Consider the following 14,647-nt stretch of genomic DNA (forward strand, 5'->3'; position numbering starts at 1 on the left):
CCATGGTGGGCAGGACCCAGGAGTGGCCTGGCTGGTGGGGCCTGGCAGAGCATGAGGGCCACTGGCCCAGCCTGGGAGGTGATTTCTGCACTTCGAGGGTCATGGCATAGACTGAGTGAAGATTTGCAGAGAATATTCTGGAAGATGGGACCTCAGTTTTGTCTCAACCACTCCCCTGGCTTCTTCTCGCCTCCGTCTCCCCAGGTGTCCACGCTTAGCAGCTTTCTCACCACCGCCAAACCTTGCCTGGGCACTGGGACCGTGGGTGGCCGCCTGTCCCTAGCTGTGGCTGAGCCAAGATTGCACTTGTGAGAAGGCCTGACAGGCAGCATGGGCGACATGGCCAATAGTTCCATCGAGTTCCACCCCAAGCCCCAGCAGCAGCGGGATGCCCCCCACGCTGGAGGCTTTGGGTGCACGCTGGCGGAGCTGCGCGCCCTCATGGAGCTGCGAGGGGCCGAAGCGCTGCAGAAGATCGAGGAGGCCTACGGGGATGTCAGCGGGCTCTGCCGGAGGCTGAAGACCTCACCCACAGAGGGTAAGTCCCTCTCAGGCTGCGTGCCAGCCAGCCCTGCTCCCAGCCTTCAGAGGAGCGACCTGAAGGCATCCTTACCCCCAAGGCTGGCCAGGGTAAAGGGCCACCTGTGCCCCTCCTCTCAGCCATTTCCCTTAAGGGGGAGATGCCCCGGGTAACCTGACCTGACCCCCTCATCTCCGCACCTCCACAATCAGGAGTTCTCCGCTCTGTAGAGCGAGACTGGGGAGGAGGAGATGGGAACTTCATGGGACACACATGCAGGCGGAATGGGCCCCAAACAGAAACCCTTCCGAGGAACAGGGCAGGGCAGGGAGGAGGAAGACTGCACCATCTGTATGTTTGGGGATTTCCAGTGTGCTCAACTCTGTGTTCAGTTAAGGGGGATCAGAACAGGAGGAAGGGATGCAGGGTGCAAGCTTTCGGAGTTTCGGGTGACCGGGGCCTCTCCTGGGAAGAGAGAGGATGGCCTGGGGATGGCACGAGCCATTTGGGTCTGGCAGGAAGGGGTGACCAAAGCTGGGGCACGGGAGGCCCAGAGTGCTCATCAGAGGTGGCACTGACTGGCCACAGGCTGTCCCAAAGAGGCACAAGCCCAGGGTAGTGTCGGTCTCACTGCTGAGGGAGGCTCTAGAAAGCCCGGTGAGCACTGTCTAGAAAGATCTGGGGTGGAGGCCTGACTATCCCTGTGGGAGGCAATGCTCCACCAGGCCTTGTGAGGCCTGCCCAGCCCTGGTTGCTGCGGTCTGCCGTGAAGCGGGGACCCCCAGGAGCCAGGCCCAGCCCCAGATTCCAGGAGCCACAGCGTTCTGTGGCCCTGCGTGCCTGGCAGGGCTGCTGGGGCTATCCCAGCCTAGTGCCAGGCCTGTTCCCCAGCCAGTGCGGGCTGATTTGATCTGCTGCCCGTCTGGGCAACGCCTGGGCCCACCCATCTCCTCTGCTCCCAGCCGCGAGGCTCCTTGGCACCTCCAGCCTCCCGCTCTGCCCTCGCCCTCAACCCAGAGACTGTTCTCCTGTGGTTCCGGCCTCGGCCCCGTCTGTCTGCAGGTGGCACTCAGGCTACAGGGAGGAGTGAAGATGGAGGAGCGGGGCTGCGGGCCAGGTCAGGAACTCCAGGGTCTGCCTGGGTCTCCCTAGCTTTGTGCCCTGGAGCTGATGCGCCCGTGACACCCGGCCTCGCCGCCGCACACGCCCTCACAGTGCAGCTGCTGCTGGGGCCGATGGCTTGGCTCTGCTCCCGAGCATCTCTTGCCTTCCCTCCTCCTTGCCCAGCCCCCGAGGAGGCTGTGGAGGGCCATTTATCCACAAGGGCTCTGGCCTCTCCCAGATCAAAGGAAGCAGATGGGCCTCAGCTGTCTGCTCTTCCCCTGTCTGCCAGGCCTTGTTAAATATTTAAAATGTCAAGGCCCCTGGGAACCTGCCCGATTCTGCCATGGAGCTCAGGAGCTCTTGCGTGCCTGTGGAGGCAGGGGCACGGAGGCAGGGGCACATGTGGGTGGCTTGGCCTCTGACGGGCTTCCAAGCACCTGGGTCCCCAAGGCCACAGTGCAGGGAGCCGGCCAGGCCTGGATCTGCTGCCCACAGAATGAGCAGCAGAGGACCGGCCCCTCCCCTCTTCAACCCTCAAGGTCCTCAGGCTTGAGCTGTTGGGCTTGAGCTGTCTGGGTGCCAGGAGCGGGTGACTCGCTCCCCGCATCCCCTGGCCCGGCCGTGCACCCGGACCCTGGTGCTCAGACCCGCCCGTCCCTCAGTCCTCCTCAGACACAAGGGCCTGAGCCATGGGTGCAGCTGGCTTTGTTGTGCCCCAAGCCCTATGCCAACCCCCTGACAAGGTGGGCAGACTTGGGGCTGCCCAGGAGGCAGGCACTCCCCCGTGGGGCAGGTGCTTTATGGTGCACAGTGCATTGCGGGAAGGGGACTTTATCTTCTGGCGGTACACTCATCAATCCACTGCCCTCCCTGCCTTGGGAGCACTCCAAGAGGATTCCGGAACCCATCCTGGAAATTGCGCTGCTGTTGTCAGGAAACCTGGGTCTCAGGCTGAACTTAGAGGTGGGTTTGCCTGGGAACCTGGCCCCGCCCAGTCCCCCTCTGGGCTCCACAGGCAGTCCTGGAAAGGAGGGGGCGGATTAGCTGGGAACCGAGACGATATGCTCCTAATCCAATTCCGATGGCATCTGGCCTCTGCTCCGGGCAGGCCGCCCATCTGTGTCCATGCCAACCGGCCAGCCCCTGCCCCCATGCCCTGGACCTGGACTGCCCTCGGGCCTGCTGGGGAAACGTGCTCAGAGCCAGAGGGGCCGCAGCTGTGTTCCTCCCCCCCATCAATGGGTGCTGCGGCGGGGCAGCCGTCGGGACTCCAAGCCCACAGGAAGGCTAAGGAGAAACGAGCAAGGCTACAGCTGCAAGGGCAGGTCAAGGCCAAGGGAGAGGCTGGCGAGGGCGAGGGAGCTCCTGGGGAATGGGCCAGGGGTCCTGGCTGCTCTCAGGGACAAACTGGGCATGTGAGGAGGGGCAGGCAGGAGAGAGCCCTCCCCTGCTCCTCTCCCTCCGCAGAAGCCCCACGGTTAGCACGTGCTTGTTCTTAAGTCACCTGGGGGGTCTTGTACTCCCTAGTACTGTCCCCACCTGGCTTAGCTCCTGTAATTCCAGGAGACAGTCCCAGTCCAGAGCGAGGTGCACACCCCTCAGTTGGGTCCCTGGTCCCCAGCTCCCTCGCCACCACCCAGGAGCTGAGGTTGTGAGTTAACCCCAGGCTCCCGATTGGGGCAGGCTCGGGCCTCAGCAAGAGGCCTTTGGCTCCCGAAGAAACCTGAGCCAGGGGGAGAGAGGCACGGACAGCTGCGGCTCTTCTGGGTGGGGAGGACGCCATGTGGCCATCGCCTAGCTGGGGTGAATGAGCCACGGCTGTGCGGGCGGCAGCTTCTGTTCCACTGCAGCCAGGGCTACCCCTGCCCCTCCTCAGAAGCCCCAAGGTTAGCATGCGCCTGTTCTCCAGGCATCTGGAGGGTCTTGTGTGCCTTCCCAGATCCACTGTGAGTACCCCATGGGCTGGGGCTGGGCTCTCTGGTCATCCCGTCCCTGCAGCACATGGCAGGCGTGAGCCCAGCTGCCCAGGGCTGGGAGCTGCAAGCTGCTGTCTGTCCACTAGGTGTCAGTGTGGGTCTGGTCATGGCCGAGACAGCACTGGGTGCCGGGTGAGCGCTCGGGAGGGCTCCTCCGGATCAGCTGGGGCTGAGAATCCTGGGGCCAAGGGTGGGGCCAGAGGAGGGTGTCATCCCACATGCCTGCCCCGGTAGAAGGTGGCTGAGTGGGTGTCCAGGCCTGGATGCCAGTCACGCATGTAAGCTTCCAGTACCTTCAGGCCAAGGAAGACTGAGAAGTGAGCGTCCTCAAGGATGACAAGTGACAGAATTGGATAGGGACAGGTGGCTCTGATTGTGAAGGCAAAGCCAATTTGGGGGCTTCTGAGTGGCTTTGGGTGTCATTCAAGTCGCCATGTAGACAAGCTGTGAGCCCTGGCTGAGGGATCAAAGTTGGCGCTGGAGCTGCGTTAGAACCAAGGCGGCTGGGTCCTGAGGGCCCTGTGCTCACCGGGTCCTGTCGGGCAGCATAGGTTCTGTCCTGACCTGGGCCACTGGCCAGAGCTCTGACTCATGGTTACAGGGCCCTCTCCACCTCCAGCCTCAGTGGCCTTGTCTGCACCCTGCAGACAGCAGCTGATCAGCAGCCCAGGGTGGGCAGTGTCTCCCCGACCCCTGCAAGGCCATGCAGCCCAGAAAAGGCTTGAAGACTTCCCAGTCCCCTCCCTCAGCACCGTGACTCTGGTTTGGCTTCTCCCCGCCTGTTCCCCACCGGGAACCCACTCCCACTCCCGTGCCTCTCTCTCTCCTCGCGTGACACCGTTCTTCTTCTTTGGGTCTCCGGACCCAAGAACTTGCATCTCCCATTAGCTCTCATGCTCCCTCCCCACTGCTTCTTCCCCGAGAAACTTCTGGAAAGTAAGCCTCCGCTCCCTGTCGCCAGCAGCCACAGGCACCCTGGAGACTCCTGATCCCTTGGCACTGGCCGTGCTCATGCCCCCATCCCTCAGGCCCTGCCCACCCTCTTTGCAGGCTGTTCCTGTCCCCACAGGTTGGGCTGTGTGACACTGCCAGTCTTTGGGACCGGCTGGCCCCATCTTACAGAGCTGGGGAGGGGGGTGTTGGTGACAAGCCTGCTCAGGGAATTCATAGGCTGGGAGCTAGAGAGGTGTTTCCTGACAGGCACAGAGCCCTGGTCTAGTCTTTGGCATCTGGTGCCATCCCAGCCTCCCCTGATTGGTGGCCCTCCCCATGTCTCCACTAAAGTCCCCTGGACACTTGCTCTCCTCCCCAGGGGACCATTGGCTGTACTCTTCTGTCCTGTCTCCTAGTAACCCTTGTTTACCTGGTCATACCCTGCTGGGTCACCTCTGCGCCCCCTTGTTGGGTCCTGTCCCCTGCCTTCCAGTGCCCCCTCAGCGGTAGTGTGGAGGTGGCCAGGACAGCACAGGGACCTGGGACCCGCTGGAGTCCGGGAGCCTCCTGGCCTGTTTTGTCATCTGTGTGTCAGGAGGAGGATGGCTAGGGACTCCCTGTGACAGCAGCCAGAGAGCCGCATGCTCACTCCCATGTGCACGCCCCCAGCAGTCCGCAGAAAGGCTCCTGTCTAGAGGGAGAGTCAGGCGCTGGCCAGACGGCCCCAGAGGGCTGCTGCCACCCCAGGAGCAGTCAGGCAGGGCCACATAGGAGGCCTGGGACACAAAAGGCCGACCCGTCCCATCCCATCCTCCCCTTCTGTGCTTCCCGGGCACTGTGCAGGCCTGGCGGACAACACCAATGACCTGGAGAAGCGCAGGCAGATCTACGGGCAGAACTTCATCCCCCCGAAGCAACCCAAGACCTTCCTGCAGCTGGTGTGGGAGGCCCTGCAGGACGTGACCCTCATCATCCTGGAGGTGGCTGCCATCGTCTCTCTGGGCCTCTCGTTCTATGCGCCGCCGGGAGAGGAGAGTGAAGGTAAGGCCCGGGGACCTGGGCTGGAAGGAGGAAGAGGAATGGGGCTTGAGATGAGGGACGGTCACAGGATGGTGACGTCTCCTCCACTGCTTCCCTTCTGTCCTCCGCACAGCCTGTGGGAATGTGTCGGGAGGCGCAGAAGATGAGGGCGAGGCCGAGGCTGGCTGGATCGAGGGGGCTGCCATCCTGCTGTCCGTCATCTGTGTGGTGCTGGTCACGGCCTTCAATGACTGGAGCAAGGAGAAGCAGTTCCGAGGCCTGCAGAGCCGAATTGAGCAGGAGCAGAAGTTCACGGTCATCCGGAACGGGCAGCTCCTCCAGGTCCCCGTGGCTGCGCTGGTGGTGGGGGACATTGCCCAGGTCAAGTACGGTGAGTGCCCTGGTCTTCACCCAACCCTGTCAAGGAAGCTCGGCTCCTGCTTCTGGGGAGGGTGAGCCAGAGGAGGCCCCCAGCACAGGTTCTCCCCGGTGGCCTGGGTGTCGTCACCTGCAGGAGGCGGGAGGTGGCGGAGGTGGGGGAGGTGGGGGAACACAGGGCAGGGCAGAGTGGGAGAGTTTCAGACACAGCAGGCCCCCGAAGAATCAACTGTCGCCACAGCCTCCACGGCGGGCTTTCCCCCTACAAAGGATGCAAATGTCCTCGTTCCCCAGAAGGAGGAGGGCTCCCAAGTCCCTTTCCCAGGCGGCCCATGGCACCTGACGGGACCTCCCCTGGGGCAGCCGGGAGGAGGCGGTGGGGAGAAAGGCCTCTGCTTCCCGGTGCTCTAGGCGACCTGCTGCCAGCCGACGGCGTGCTCATCCAGGCCAATGACCTCAAGATCGACGAGAGCTCCCTGACGGGCGAGTCTGACCATGTGCGCAAGTCAGCCGACAAAGATCCCATGCTGCTTTCAGGTGAGGGCCACCCTCCTGGCCAGCCTGGCACCAAGGAGTGTCGGCAGCCATGTGGCCCAGCATCCTGTCCACCTCCACCAGGGCCTTCCAGCATAACCTTCAGGTTGGGAATCTGAAGACTCCGCCCATCATGAGGCCTGATGGTGGCAGCTCCAGCCACAGGGCGAGGAAGCTGGCCCTCCAGGCCCAGGAGAGTGCTTTGTGTCCTGAATGGGAAGCCCCAAGCGGAGAGGCTTTCGGAGACCAGCACAGCGCTGTGCTTCTCCCAAATCCAGACCCTCGACAATATCCAGTGGGGGTAGTGTTCCCTTTCCAGAAGGTTTCAATGTAGTTCGGTGTTTATCCCAGTTGGAAACGTAGTGTGAAACGGGACAGGAAGGCTGGAGGCCCTAGGTGGGCCCTGTGGGCCTCGGGGCCTCCTCCAAGCCAGGGAGGAGGCTTCAGCCTATTTTTAAAGTGGACACCGCGTCCCTGCTTCCGGGAGACCCTGGGAGACAAGTTGTGGGCACTGAATATGTCTCCCACTGGGTGGTGCAAATTCCTGTCTCAGACTCTGTGTTGCTATTCCAGGCACTCATGTCATGGAAGGTTCTGGAAGAATGGTGGTGACCGCCGTTGGCGTGAATTCCCAGACAGGCATCATCTTCACGCTGCTTGGAGCTGGCGGAGAGGAGGAAGAGAAGAAAGATAAGAAAGGTAGCACAGCAGTGCCACCAGTCCCTGGTGCTGGTGGGGGCTCCTTCCACGCAGCCCATTCTTTCTTTGCGGGCTGGTGCCATTGGGGGCTCAGGGAGAGCCAGCCCAAGTGGGTGGGAGGCCGGGCCCTCTCTTCTGATTCTCCTTGGAGACTCCTCTTCTGAGGATTTCCCCCCCTGAGAGCCGGCAGGCCAAGGGCCCCTCCAGTGCCGTGGACGGGGAGCTTCCCTGAGACCACCATCCCCAAAGGTTTCGGGATCCCATACCTACCTGGGCAGGAATGGGGTCAGAGGGACAGGGGCTACAGGGAGCCTCATGCTCACCCTCAGGGCCCGTGCCCAGTAAGGTGCCAGCGTGGGAGGCAGCCAGGGAGGTGGGGGTCAGAGGTCAGAGGAGGCTGGGACAGGTGAGGGCCAGGCAGCCCACCTGTGGGTGGTGGCCCTGCCCTGGGGCTTACAAAGCTAGGCAAGCCTGACCAGGAGGGCCCATTCCTCGCCCTGTGGCTGGAGCTGCCACCATCAGGCCCTGCAGCGGGCGGAGTCCTCAGACCTTCTAACCTGAGGACTATTCAGGGAGGCCCTGATGGACAAGATCAAATGGCTGCCACCGCCCCTTCTGGCTGGGCAGCCTTGCTCTGGCCTGGGCTTGCCTTCTGGCCTCTCCTGCAGCCACAACATGGTAGGGAGCCACACCCGCATGGGAAAGCTCTGCTTCCTGCCAGCGACCTCCAGCCAGGGCCCTGGGGCCAGTGCGCGGGGCGTGGGGGCGTGGGGGCGTGGGGGCGTGGGGGCGTGGGGGCATGGGGGCGTGGGGGCATGGGGGCGTGGGGCAGGCAGTCAGGGCCCAGGTAAAAGGTCAGCCCTGAGCCCAAAGCTCCCTGGAGGCAGCAAGGGAGTAGCTGGATGACCCTCTGTGGCCTAGAAGCTTCGCCCAGCCCTGCCTTCTGGCAGCCTGGGCCTGTGTCTCCCTGCACCGGCTCTTCTTTGTGGCACCAAGTCCTGTAGGGCTCAGTGCAGTGCCTCACCCCAGTGAGTGCCCTGGGGGTGCACAGGCAGATGGGCGGCCCTGGGCCTCGTCTGAGCTGGGCTGGAGTCCCTGCCTGGGCTGCCTCCTCATGCCTTGCACACAATGGCCCTCTCCCATTGTCCACAGGAACCCACACTCACTCCTCTGGAGTCTCCAGCCACCCTTCTCAGGCTGCTCACCTTCCCTGTACCTTAAATGAGTGTGTCCTTCCTAACTGTTCCAGGCCTCTCCTTTTTTTTTTTTTGAAATTGACAAGACCATTCAGCCCCTCCCAGGCCCCACCTGGCCCTCCTCTCCAGCACCCTCAGGCTGTGCTACTTAGGAGTCAGAGCTGGAGGGCTTCCTGGAGGAAGGGAACCCTGAGGGGGCCCTGGAGGGAGAGCAGCAGCTGGCCAGCTGGGGAGAGGGTACCAGCAAGACCAGGGGGCTCCCTGCTCGCCCTCCCCGTCTCTCTCGCCCCATCCCCATTGTTTGGTGCAGCCTGCCCGGTACACGCTTAGGATACTTGCCTTCTACCTGCACCCAACCCCCTATTTCTTGTCTCTTGACCTTGACTCCTATGCACCTTTCTCCAAGCGTGCTTCTCCTCCTCACCTTCCCCGCATTCCTGCCTCTTCTGGCGGGGCCCAGCCCTCCTCTTCCAGCAATGCTCATCCCAGACTTCCCCCTGCCTCCCTCCTCCAGAGGCCTCCCAGGGCCTGTGTGCAGGCTGGGTCCGGAGTCCATGCTTCCTTCGGGCCCCCACGGCCCCAAGGCTCTGCCATCTCCCCTGCTGTGCTGTGCGGTCATCGCACTGCCATCTTGTGTCCATGGGGGTCTCCCCTCCCTGCAAGAAGGGCCCTCTGTGCCCACAGGAACCCTGGGCGGAGAGGGCCTGATCAAATGCCCCACCCCTGGCCGAGTTGCGGGGGGGGCCCCTCCCTGCTCCCTGGGGACCCCGGATCCCAACCCCAACTGCCTGGGAATGCAGATGTGGCCCCCAGGAAGCTCCTCTAACTGCAGCTCTCAGAAGGGGTGACTGTGCCCACCACCTGAGCCCCTGGATAGGGCCACTTGGGGCCCAGCCTGGTCTTGCTGGGCTGCTGGGTGCCAGTGCTCAGGCTGGCGCTCCTGTGCTGTAGCCCTGGGTTGACCAATGACCTAAAAGCGCCCCACAGAGTCCTACAGTCTCATTCCTTTGTCCCTTTAAAACACACACTGGGGCCAGGCACAGTGGCTCATGCCTGTAATCCCAACACTTTGAGAGGTCAAGGCGGGTGAATCACTTGAGATCAGGAGTTCAAGACCAGCCTGGCCAACATGGCGAAACCCCGTCTCTATTAAAAGTACAAAAATTAACTGGGCATGGTGGTGTGCGCCTGTAGTCCCAGCTACTTGGGAGGCTGAGGCAGGAGGATCGCTTAAACCTGGGAGGTGGAGGTTGCAGTGCTCAAACACACACACACTGAGCTAACTGCTGGACGTGACTGCAGGGAAAACCGATCCCTAGGCAAGGGCAGCTGGGTGCTGTCTGCCTGGCTTCCAGGGGTTAGGGGCCATCTAAGTGAACCCCTTGAGCTGGTTTGCAGGGAGCAGACATCCCAACTTGGGGAGGTTCCAGCTTCCGGGAACCTCCCACTGCCAGCCATGTGTGACCCAGGGCCCTTCCAAGGCTGGCTTTAGGGGTTCACTGTAGGGCTGAGCTTAAGGCCCAAGGGGGAGCCCTGGGCAGAGGTCTGGCTCAGGAATGCCAGTGTTCATGGTGACCGTGTGCTGGGAGGTGGTGACGGGGTGAGCCTGGAGAGGATGGGGCATGAAGAAGGTGCTGCGGTGGGCAGTGCTTAAGGCCACCAGCAATCAGACCCCTCCTCCCCAACCCCCCTGCCACGCGGCCCCCAGGCTGTGCTGTGCATGTGCCTGTGTGTGCCACACGGTGTCCTCAACCCTTCGTGTCTGTCATCCCTCTTCCATTGTAGGCAAGCAGCAGGATGGGGCCATGGAGAGTAGCCAGACCAAAGGTAACGGGCGCCGCTGCTTGGGCACAACTAGCTTGGAGCCCTGGGGGTGGGGCTGGCGGAGGGCACAGTGTGGGGGGAGGGTCACCTGCCTCGGTGGCAGGAGCAACACTTGGAGACCAGGTGAGTGGGCTGCACAGTCCCGTCCCAGTGCAGAGGGAGGAGAGAGCACACCCCTGGGGCTGCTCAGGGCATCCTGGCCACAGACACTGCTGGCAGCTCAGCCCAGCCACCTAGAGGAGACCTTAGCCCAGCACAGGCGTAAGGATCACCTGTGAGTGGGCGCCCCGAGTCCACTCTGGCCAGATGAGAAAACTGAGGCCCAGAAGGGCTGACTCACCTGAAGCTCTGGGTCCCATTCAGTGTGTTTCCCAGGCCAGCTTCCTCTCAGCCAAGCCTGTGGACCTGGGAGACAGAGTGGTCGGCTGAGGGCCAGAGGCCCGGCTCTCCTCTCAGCCCCGGACACATGGCAGGTGCCAACACCCTGGGGCCAGCATGAGCCTGGCTATGAGACGCAGGAAGCAGGAGAAGGGGTGGGAGGAAGGGGGAGGAGGCCGTCCGTGGCCCACGGAGGACAGGAGATGTCGGCCAATGCAGCAGCCAGCTCTAGGTGCTGGAGTCCATGGGGGACAAGGCAGGTCCTGACCCTCAGGAAGGTCACAGGCAGAGATGACCCAGGCAACGCCCTGTGTGGAGCTGGGTTTGGGAGGGCACTGGGGGGACAGCCTGATGGCTGCAGCCCTGGGTTTAGGAGGTGGCGGCAGGTGGGGCACAAAGCTAGAGGGGCCCAGCTGGATGGGGCAATTGTGTCCTGACGCCACTGGGAAGAGGAGCCGTGGCGAATGGCCTCAGGCTGGCAGGTGAGGAGGAACAGGAGGAGGCAGAAGTGATGGCGGTAGTGCCAAGAGCCCCAGTGGATGGGGGACCAGAGTAGTGAGGGAGAAAGACGAGTCTGCTCTCCCCAGGTCGCTGCATCGGTCCCAGGGCAGAAGAGGGAGGTGGGGTGGCCAGGATTACTCTGGGCCGTGGAGTGGGTGCGGCCAGAGCTTGGCAGGGAGGGAGATGAGGAAGTGACAGAAGCAGAGGAGTGGGGAGAGGAGGGAGCCGGAGTGGGGGACACACCACCACCACGTCGAGGGCAGCAAGGATGAGGAGCACAGGACCCACCAGGGAAGAAGGGAGAGGAGCCGTCTGCTCCAGGGGAGAGGCAGGGAGGGTGCTGGAGGGACAGATGGAGCCCGAACAGGCGCAGGGCTGGCTGGTGGGAGGAGAGTGCATGGGGCTCCTGGGCCTCCCTAAGGGAGGTAGGAGGTGGCTCGGACACCAGTAGGCAGATGAGTCAGCTCAGGGTTCTGGAACATTCCTTGGGCCACAGGCCTCTGCTCTCAGGTATTATTTGAGGCATTCCAGGACCAGTCACCCTGTCTGTGTGCCCAAATTCCTTGTGCTGTGTTTGTCCTCCCTTCTCCTGAGAGAACCATCTCTGTCCCACCTAGAACAGTGCTGGAGCCACTGCACCCACCCCAAGAGGGCCTGGGCTTGGGAGGCGAGAGAAGGGAAGCTGATAGACTTGGAAATAGGAGAGCTCCACTGAATCCCGTCTCCTCTCTATGGCGTGGCACGTCTTTCCCCCACGAAAGCCCCTTATAACCCCTTCTCCCCAGCCAGGCACTGACCTTGGCCATGGGGTTCCTCTGTGTGCAGCTAAGAAGCAGGATGGTGCAGTGGCCATGGAGATGCAGCCCCTGAAGAGCGCGGAGGGTGGGGAGATGGAGGAGCGGGAGAAGAAGAAAGCCAACGCACCCAAGAAGGAGAAGTCTGTCCTTCAGGGGAAGCTCACAAAGCTAGCCGTGCAGATTGGGAAAGCAGGTAGGGACAGCAGGAGGTGGAGGGCCCAGGCCATTGACTGGGCATGGAGGATGCTGGGCTCCTGGAGATGAGCCCAGGCTGTGTAGAGCAGGTGGGAAGGAATGTGGCAGGTGATGTGTGGGCCAGGCAGCCAGGGGCACAGGCCAGGCCGGCAGTGGCCATCAGGGCCTGGTGCAGCCCTTCCCTAGTGAGCCTAAGTCCCAAACCCTCGACGAAGGCCCCGGGTCACACACTGAGCCACTGCCCATGAGGTGCCCCTACCCAAGGCTTCAGGCTCTGCCCCTGGCACACTCAAAAGGCAGCTGGGGGCATGCAGGGCTGGTACCCCAACTTCTGGGGGGCAGTGGGGGATAGACGCTTGCTAGTCCTCCCCGGTGGTGCTTCTCCTGCCATCAGACCACAAAGTCCACTCCCCAACCCCAGCAGCACTCCAGAAGAGGGCACACAGAGCCCCCTTGCAAACAGGCCCCAGCTCACCTGCTGAGCCAAACCCGGGCTGTTTATCCTGAAACGCAAGGCAAATCTACAAGGCCTTCACAAATGCCTCCGAGACCGTGTCCATACCTCCTCTTCCCTCTTCCTGTCCCCCTCCTTCCCTCACCCGTGGCAACCCCTTTCCTCTCCTCCCCGCTCTGTGGCAGGGCTGGTGATGTCTGCCATCACCGTCATCATCCTGGTCCTCTACTTTGTGATCGAGACGTTTGTCGTGGAAGGCCGGACATGGCTGGCAGAGTGCACGCCGGTCTATGTGCAATACTTCGTGAAGTTCTTCATCATTGGTGTCACTGTGCTGGTCGTGGCTGTCCCAGAGGGCCTGCCTCTTGCTGTCACCATCTCCTTAGCTTACTCTGTCAAGGTAATCATAAAACTTACAGTTGATACTGTTTATAGACTCGGAAACTGGGGTAAGAAGTCATTGGGCGCCTTGGTGGCAGTATAAACTGGGGACGTTTGGGATAGCTCAAGGGAGGAGAGGAGGTGCCGAGCAGGGACCCAGGGGGCAGCTTTGCTGATCTGTCAGCTCAGGTCCCTGGGCATGAGATGGGCCAGAAAGCAGGCAGGCGGTGAGGTACCCAGGGGGTCAGCATCTGCACAATGTGGGCAGTAGGACGGAGGGGCTGGGAGGCAGTGGGGAGGCGGAGAATCAGCAGAAGGCCCGGGACACTGGGAGGCAGTGGGAGGAGGTGGGGGGAGCCAGGCGTGGGGTGGTGGGGTGGGAGAGCTGCAGGGCTGGTGGGTAACTGAGAGGGGGCTCGGGCAGGGGAGGTCCCGGGTGCGCATCCCGCCCCCACCATTAGATGAGGTTGCTGATGCCTTACAGCCTTGCTATTGGCTCAGGGCTGACCAGGTCCCCAGTGGGCTTAGTGCCACACATGGCGCTAGCTGAGCAAAACAGAGTCGCGCGATGTTTGTGTTGACATCTCTCACTCCTCCACCCCAACAAGCACCTGGGCCAAATGCCCACACCCTCGCCCTTTGCAGAAAATGATGAAAGACAACAACCTGGTGCGCCACCTGGATGCCTGCGAGACCATGGGCAACGCCACAGCCATCTGCTCCGACAAGACGGGCACACTCACCACCAACCGTATGACCGTGGTCCAGTCCTACCTAGGGGACACCCACTACAAAGAGATTCCGGCCCCCAGCGCCCTGACCCCTAAGATCCTCGACCTCCTGGTCCATGCCATCTCCATCAACAGTGCCTATACCACCAAAATACTAGTGAGCTGGGGCAGGAGCGGGCGGGCAGGGCCGGGGGCAGGAGCAGGGGAGGGGCCTGGCCAGGGTGCCAGGTGAGCTGTTGCAAGGTGCTCATTAGGCCCCCCCTTAAGAACTTTTGCCCATCCCTGGCCTCACAGGTGGCTCTGGCCGGAAAACTGCCTGTAGCTAAGGCAGCCCTTCCTCTGCTCCCTGCCGCCCACACGCTGACAATGTGGTGACCACGAGGGGGCAGAGCTGGGGCTCCAGGGGCAGCATGGAGGGTGGTCTCAGGCCCCCAGCGCCATGCTAGCCCTCCTCATCTTGCAGCCTCCTGAGAAGGAAGGCGCCCTCCCACGCCAGGTGGGCAATAAGACGGAGTGCGCCCTGCTGGGCTTCATCTTGGACCTGAAGCGGGACTTCCAGCCCGTGCGCGAGCAGATCCCAGAAGACAAGCTTTACAAAGTGTACACCTTCAACTCCGTCCGCAAGTCCATGAGCACGGTCATCCGCATGCCCGACGGTGGCTTCCGCCTCTTCAGCAAGGGGGCCTCAGAGATCCTGTTGAAAAAGTGAGTGAGCAGCAGGGAGGCGCCGGGGTATGCACAGAGGTTCTGATTCTATTGTCGTGGTAAAAGAGGCCAAACATAAAATTCACAATTTCAACCACTTTACAGTGTACAGTTGAATGGCATTAAGCACATTCACAATATCACGCAACCATCACCACTACCCAGTTCCAAAACACCTCCATCAACCCGGAAAGAAACCCCAGGCCCATGAGCAGCCCTCCCCAAGCCCCTCCCCAGCCCTGGCACCCACTCATGTGCTTCCTGTCTGTATGGATTTGCCTGTCTGGACATTTCCTATCAAGGGACTCATACACTGTGTGG

General features: G+C 62.1%; 1 protein-coding gene across 3 annotated transcripts in view; it reads left to right on the forward strand.

Moving 5' to 3' along the window:
* The first annotated feature begins 204 nt into the window (after window positions 1-204).
* The window catches only part of ATP2B3 (ATPase plasma membrane Ca2+ transporting 3), a 44,527-nt gene continuing 30,084 nt past the window's right edge, over window positions 205-14,647 (forward strand). For 2 of the 3 annotated variants that reach the window (XM_024240656.2, XM_054545219.2), the window contains exons 1-10: window positions 215-538; window positions 5,377-5,574; window positions 5,687-5,944; window positions 6,343-6,468; window positions 7,039-7,164; window positions 10,146-10,187; window positions 11,889-12,053; window positions 12,695-12,909; window positions 13,536-13,778; window positions 14,085-14,326. In XM_024240656.2, coding sequence (XP_024096424.1) covers window positions 331-538; window positions 5,377-5,574; window positions 5,687-5,944; window positions 6,343-6,468; window positions 7,039-7,164; window positions 10,146-10,187; window positions 11,889-12,053; window positions 12,695-12,909; window positions 13,536-13,778; window positions 14,085-14,326 — 1,823 coding nt within the window. In that variant the 5' untranslated portion in view covers window positions 215-330. Of the gene's footprint in view, window positions 539-5,376; window positions 5,575-5,686; window positions 5,945-6,342; window positions 6,469-7,038; window positions 7,165-10,145; window positions 10,188-11,888; window positions 12,054-12,694; window positions 12,910-13,535; window positions 13,779-14,084; window positions 14,327-14,647 lie in introns of all 3 variants that reach the window. The other variant, XM_024240659.2, reaches the window with a different exon arrangement.

Source organism: Pongo abelii, chromosome X, assembly GCF_028885655.2.
Source record: "Pongo abelii isolate AG06213 chromosome X, NHGRI_mPonAbe1-v2.0_pri, whole genome shotgun sequence".
Lineage (NCBI taxonomy): Eukaryota > Metazoa > Chordata > Mammalia > Primates > Hominidae > Pongo > Pongo abelii.